The sequence below is a fragment of the Arachis stenosperma genome, chromosome 6 (genome assembly GCF_014773155.1).
Source record: "Arachis stenosperma cultivar V10309 chromosome 6, arast.V10309.gnm1.PFL2, whole genome shotgun sequence".
Lineage (NCBI taxonomy): Eukaryota > Viridiplantae > Streptophyta > Magnoliopsida > Fabales > Fabaceae > Arachis > Arachis stenosperma.
Genome location: NC_080382.1, coordinates 137,287,469 through 137,294,264, shown reverse-complemented (window position 1 = coordinate 137,294,264; position 6,796 = coordinate 137,287,469). Strand labels below are relative to the sequence as shown.

Genomic DNA, 6,796 nt, shown 5'->3' with positions numbered 1-6,796 from the left:
CTGGCAGGCCGCCTGACCTATTTCTACCTCTAACTGTAAGTCTTAACGTCCAACATGACTTCCTCCTTATTTTCAAATTGTTGTCCAATCTTAAACTCATTGATGGAATCCTTTTTGGGGCCTCCATGACTAAATAAACAATCTGAAGTCATTGCCTCGAGATTCAAAGTGAAAAAGTGATTCGACCGGTAGTATGATCAAGAAATGGCAGACTGTGTCATCGCGATTTGTGTGTCACCGTAGTAGTTTATCTCTTTCTCCTCTTCCTCATCCTTATAAAAAATTTTCGTTGGTTCAGCCTCAACTTCTTCACCGTCATCGGGATTAACCTAATAGGAATCCTGATGGTTTCAATGGCTAAGAGAAGGGGGGGTTGAATCTTAGCCCTTTTTTTCTTGATTACACTTTCTGGTCTTTGAGAAGACTTTTCTGTTTTTGTCTCGTCCCTAGCCACGAAACTTTTTACTTTTGTCTCGTCACTTGGCACGAGACATTTTTTATTTTAGCTCATGTGCAGCAAAAACAAAAATGAAGAAGTAGATAGAGAAGATTACACCCAGATATATCCTGGTTCAGCTGCTAAGTGCAATGCAGCCTACATCCAGTCTCCATCACAACAATGATGGAATTTCACTATAATCATCCAGATTACAAATTGTAAAGTGCTAACCCAACTTACAAGGGGATTCTCACAGAATCATGAAACACAACATAGATGAACAAAGGAACTCTAAGACATCTATGGCTTTTTCTTTTAATTTTCCACTCTCTGCCTTTTTCCGCTCTATGGCTTTTTCATACAAACCTCACTGTTTGTCTTTTTCCATGAGACTCAAGACATGATAAAATTAAACAGAAAAATACAAAACAGAATACATTGAAGGAGAAGAAAATCTGTAAGCTTAGGTAGCTATGAGACTTCTGTGCCTTGCACTCTCACTGCTTACTTCTAACTCCTTGAATCAAACCGTGACTGTTCACTCATTTTATAGAGAAGAGAAGCCTTCACAGTTGAAACAAAACCAAGCTTAAACTTCTTTTCCTTCAAAAACAAATCCGGTTCGGCCACAGAGAGTGAAGAGGTAACTCATGCATAACCTAACATGCAAATACCTTTAGTTCTTTCTTGGTCATCACTCTTCATCAATCCAAGCGCTCCATCCTTGACTTGCTCTCCAAGATGGATTTCTGGCCCTTGATGCTTCATGATGATGATGGCTTCATCTGCTCCAATCTCTGCCTCTTCCATCACTTCGTCACTCTAGCTACTTCCTGTGGTGATTGAGCAGAATCAGAGACAAGCCATGCCTCCAAGAATCTCCTCCTTGCTGGCCGAATTTCCTTCTTTCTTTTTGAGTATGAAGGATCCGAGATTACCTCACCAAATCTTTCCACTTTTGGTGATAATCTCAGCCACAACATACTTTTCTTTTGTTATGTTTTCTTGCCATCATTAGCTCGATGGTCTTGAAGCATGCATCTTCTTCTTTCTTTTGGTTGCTGAACATAGCTTCCATTGTTTTCTGGACAATGACCGAAGGAGAAGAAGGAGAGAGATGAGAGAGAATAAGCAATCTTAGAAGAAAAGCAATTAAATGAGTTAAACCAATTAATTGGTAAAAGTTGCTTTTACTTCCCTTAGAGTGGCGTGTAGTAATGATGCCTTCAATCAAATCAATGTCAAATTCTCTCTCATGTTTCCAATGGTAGCAAATTAAGTTTTGAAATCCATCCCTTAACAAGAAATGGAATCCGTTGAAAGCATGGAGCCAACTTGCTTTCTTTTTTAATTTCGTTTCGGACCAAGCTTGGAAACATTCATCAAAATTAATATTGGGCTTGGTAGCAACAAAATTTAATCTGGCCTAATTAGTAACATTTGCTTTCCTGATGAATTTTTTTGGTCATGCATAAAACAAATAGGAAAGCATTTTCAGCTTGGACTTGGATTAAGTTGGCCCAAGTAACATAAAAAATCAATTCAGCCATATTCATCATATATTATCAAAACTAAAGGCTGAATGTGATTGGGCTTGCACCAGAAATTTATTTTTCGGCCCAATATTAAAACCTGCATCACAAAATTATTAATTAACATATGTTTAATGAAAATCATATTAATAATTTGTTAATTGATTATTTCAATAATGTTTGTTCATCACAAATATTAATTTGGAGTTTCCAAACTCATCAAATCCGTTATCGGGTTTCTAATCGCAAAACTCTCATGACTTTCAATATCAGATTGCATCATACCATCATTAGAGTGTTCAATGTTTGACCCCTCTTGACTATCTTCAGGTGGCATATTTAGGTCAATCATCGTCCTTTTAATATTTTTTCTGACTGCTCCACTTAAAGGGGTATCATCCACCTAACTCAACTAAGAAAACAAATAATTCCAACAGATGAATATTTGTCTACCAGTTGTGCCATACCTTTATAAGACATATATCCTCATCATCACGTAATTGATATCTAAACAAAAAAAAAAAAATCAAATATTCTCAAAAACTAAACTCTAATCAAAATAACAAAAAAAAGAAAAAAAAACACAACATCTATGATATACTTTTTGTAAAACAAAATGTTATCTACTTCCGAATGATAACTGTAATAAATTTTTTTCATTCTTTTTGTGTGTTGTTGGTCAATGAAATACAGTATTAAATTCTTTAATGCTGTCAAACTGTTGATTTTGAGTACTAAGTATGCAATCACTAGTTGAGCAACCTTAAATACGATAGAACATTTTTTATCATACACTATTTCACCATCATAATGAATAGATAAAAATGAAATTCCGAACATTATAAAGATTAAATTAGAAAGGAGAGCAATATCAAAAAGAAGAATGAGCTATTAGTATTGAATTTCGTCCTCAAACAATGCTATTTATGGAGGAATTGGGTGGAAGTTTGCTGAAAATACGGTGAACTCTATAAATAACTTAGAATTCGTCGGAGGTACGACAAATTTATTTCGAATGCCAAAAAAAATTGTATCCCAAAAATTAAACTTGGAATAATTTTTTTCGAAAAATAAATATTTTTTTAATAGTAGAAAAAAAATCCAAAATTATAATTTGGTAGCCATCTTTTTTGTAGAGGGGCTTCGCCCCTGGCAAGAATTGCACAGAACTTAATGTGTAAACCGTAAAAAGTTACCGAAGTTAGTTAGTTAGTTGGCTCCATCTGTGGATTTTACAAAAAAAAATTTTCTATTTTTTTTAAATATATATTTGTCTCCATTTTCAAAAGATTTTACTTCTATTTTTCCTTTTAGTTGATAAGAAGAATATCTTCTTTGATTTTCTTTCCATTGGATGTCATAACGCCACCTGTACTTTCAACTCTGCTACACCACTCTCATAAACCACTCTAATCTCTAATTTCGTGCCACTCTGCCTGCACATTCAGCGGGTAATAAAATCTAATATCCATTCTTTTCTTCTTTTTTTTTCATTCTTTTCTCATCATCTGTATTACGGTTTTAAACTTCATTTCAACTGTTCCTGTTTGTTAAAGAACCTTGGTTATGCGGAATGAGAAAGAGAGAGAGAGTAATTGATCGTAAGTTTCTTTAGAGAAAAAAAAAAGGATATTCAGATTTCTTGCAATCTAATTTGTCGTTCGATTTCTCAAATTTTATGAATTTTTCAGTTATGATCTTCTCTGAATTGAAATCGTAGGAGTGGCAACGGTTCTTGTTCTATAATGAAGTGAGTCGAAATTCACATTGAGGAACAGCATTTAGAGGAGAATAATGAAGAAGCCTGAAAACGATGATACAGTTTCTGCAACTGGCAGAAGAAATGATAATCAATCTGCAAAGTCCAACATGAAGAAAGGATCGTTTCAATCAAATAGCGTCAAGGTACTAAACTTAATTATGCAAATTGATTATCTTGAAGTGCTGTCATTTGAGTGCTTTTTGGAGTTTTGATTATGTTGTGGCTTAGTTGGATCTCAAAGAACCTTCAATATATATGGTTGATTGAGCCTTAGGTATGGAAAAATTTGGTGTCCCGCGAGGCATGCCAACTGAAGAGGATACCTATGGTTCCGACGAAGAAAATAGTTGCCTATCATTGCAAGATTCACATTTTAATTTCTAAGGTGTAACACTAGTTTTCTTTATAGATGGTAATTCTTTCTTGCTTTTGGAGATGTTTACTTGCTAGTAAGGATTTATGTTCTTATCGCTCAAAATCTAGTTTACATCCAGTTCATAAGAAGCTATTACTGATCAAAATTGATTATCTTTTGTCATATAATATGGTAGGGGAATCGTTCTGATGGCAAGACTCAAATGAATAACATTGTTAAGATTTTAAATTCCAGCAGCCAACCCAGCTGCGCGTTCTGCATTAATAAAAGAAGTTGCCGAGTGGTACGCTCGAAAACAAAGCTAATGAATTTTCTGATAGAGAGAGGAAAATCTCAGGAAGCTATTCCCATGTTTGAAAATCTGATTGTAGAAGGGCACCAACCATCTCTAGTAACGTACACAACCCTTTTAAATGCCTTGACCAATCAAAAGTGCTTCAAGCCTATACATTCTATCGTCTCACAAGTGGAAGCCAAACACATGAAGCCCGACCCGGTATTTTATAATGCACTTATAAATGCATTTGCTGAATCCGGTAACATGGATGATGCCATGAAAACTGTCCAAAAGATGAAAGAAAGTGGACTAAGACCAACCACTAGCACTTATAACACATTGATAAAAGGGTATGGTATTATAGGTAAGCCTGATGAATCGACGAAGTTGCTAGATCTGATGTTGGAAGATGCAAGGTTGAAACCAAATCTCAACACATATAACATGCTTATCAGAGCATGGTGTAAGCTGGAGAATATATCAGAGGCCTGGAATGTGATAAATAAGATGACTTGTTCGGGAATGCAACCAGATGTTGTTACTTTCAATACTATAGCAACAGCTTATGCTAACATAGGACAGACTGCTCAGGCCGAAGCGATGATTTTAGAGATGCAGAGGTATGGTTTGGAACCAAACGAGAGAACTTGCACAATCATCATAACCGGATACTGTAGAGAAGGCAAAATAAAGGAAGCTCTTAGGATTATGTATAAGATGAAGGATCTGGGCCTGCAGCCAAATCTTATTGAATTCAACTCCCTGATTAATGGCTTTGCGAGTGTGATGGATAGAGATGGTGTTGATAAGGTACGTTTGAACTTGTGGTAGTGGTCTGAAATTTCTTTCTTGACGAAAAATTGCTTTGAACCTGTCTATGATAAATGATACCTTAGACACATTCCGTATAGAACCAACTTGCATATTCTATTGATTTTATAATAAAAATAATATAGAGTAAAGCAAGAAGTGATGCTAGAAGACGATTAGCAATTGGCAATGATGTTTAAATTAAGCAATTGGGCGGGGTGGATCAAAGTTCTACATAAGGGAAAAATGAAACAACCTCTATAAGTTATTTTCTTTGTGCTGTGTACATCTAAGTTATTTTCTTCTAAAGAGAAATTAATAATTTGGATGTATTGGGCATCTGTATCTGAAACATTTTGTTCTGAATCAGTTGTTTGCCTTTAAGCAATTAAGATGTCTAACTAACTAATTCAGTTAACGAGGGAAGAATAATGAAGCTCTCACTTTTATTTTGCTTGGCATGGTGGATTGACTCTTAATTTCTTATACATATGCGTTCATCTTGTAACTCATACTGAATATCCATTGACAGGTTTTAAAGTTGATGGAGGAATTTCATGTTCGGCCAGATGTGGTTACATATAGTACAGTAATGAATGTATGGAGCCAAGCTGGATTCTTAGAGAAATGCAAACAAGTTTACGATGACATGTTGAAATCTGGTATAAAACCAGATATACATGCTTATAGCATTCTTGCTAAAGCTTATGTTCGAGCGCAAGAAGCAGGAAAGGCAGAAGAACTGCTGAATGCGATGGTCGGATCAGGCATCCAACCAAATGTTGTTTTGTTAACAACTATCATAAGTGGATGGTGCAGTTCTAAAAGAATGGACAATGCTGTCAGAGTCTTTGACAAGATGCGTGAGTTCGGTATTTCGCCAAATCTTAAGACCTTTGAGACGCTTATCTCAGGATATGCTGAAGCAACACAGCCATGGAATGCAGAAGGAATGCTCCAAATAATGGAAGATTTTCACATTCCACCCAAGAAATCCACAATCATGCTTGTTGCCGATGCTTGGCGAGTGGCTGGATTAAGAGAAGAGGAAAATAGGTTGCTAAGTACCATAAAAAGACTGAAAACCAAGAAGATGCCGAATTCGACAGAGGAAGATGACAATATACCAGTTGAAAGCTTGGATAAAATTTACCAAAAGCCATTTACTAGTGTTCCCTTCTGTGGTCTCTTACAGGCCCCATCTATAGGTTTCAATGATCATAAAGCTTCGGCTTTCGCGACTAGAAGGAACCGAAGGCTTCTTAGAGATGGTGAATTGGAGACTTCACTTCTCACAGCAAGGTTTAAGCGTCATTCTCAAATGTATAGATTGGGAGAAGGATTTTCCATCATGTGCCAAAAGCAGTTTCAATGTCAACATGGTACATACCAACTTGCAAATTCATGTACAGCAGTATTCTACTAAAACAATTGGTGAGGTTCAGGGTGAACATTTTTTTTTTCTTTCTTCCTTTTTTTTTTTTTAATTTTCAATGTAATTACATTCTTACGCTCACGCAGCAAAAGTTGTGTTGTTAAACAAACTACTCCTTACATTTTTGTTAATCAAAATTGCTTGTTTTTCATTCTTCAACTTTAA

The 6,796-nt window shown here is 35.7% G+C and overlaps 1 protein-coding gene across 8 annotated transcripts; it reads left to right on the top strand.

Annotated features, from left to right (window-relative positions):
- Positions 1-3,292: 3,292 nt before the first annotated feature.
- LOC130936158 (pentatricopeptide repeat-containing protein At5g25630) lies at positions 3,293-6,796 on the top strand. 8 transcript variants are annotated; one of them, XM_057866170.1, is made up of 5 exons: positions 3,293-3,422; positions 3,692-3,876; positions 4,008-4,118; positions 4,285-5,196; positions 5,729-6,796. In XM_057866170.1, the coding sequence occupies exons 2-5, from the start codon at positions 3,766-3,768 to the stop codon at positions 6,620-6,622; spliced, it is 2,028 nt and encodes a 675-aa protein (XP_057722153.1). In that variant the 5' UTR covers positions 3,293-3,422; positions 3,692-3,765; the 3' UTR covers positions 6,623-6,796. The 8 variants fall into 8 exon arrangements, with proteins under 8 accessions (XP_057722153.1, XP_057722159.1, XP_057722156.1 ...); XM_057866173.1 differs by having other exon boundaries at positions 3,330-3,422; positions 3,663-3,876; XM_057866172.1 differs by having other exon boundaries at positions 3,407-3,572; positions 3,663-3,876.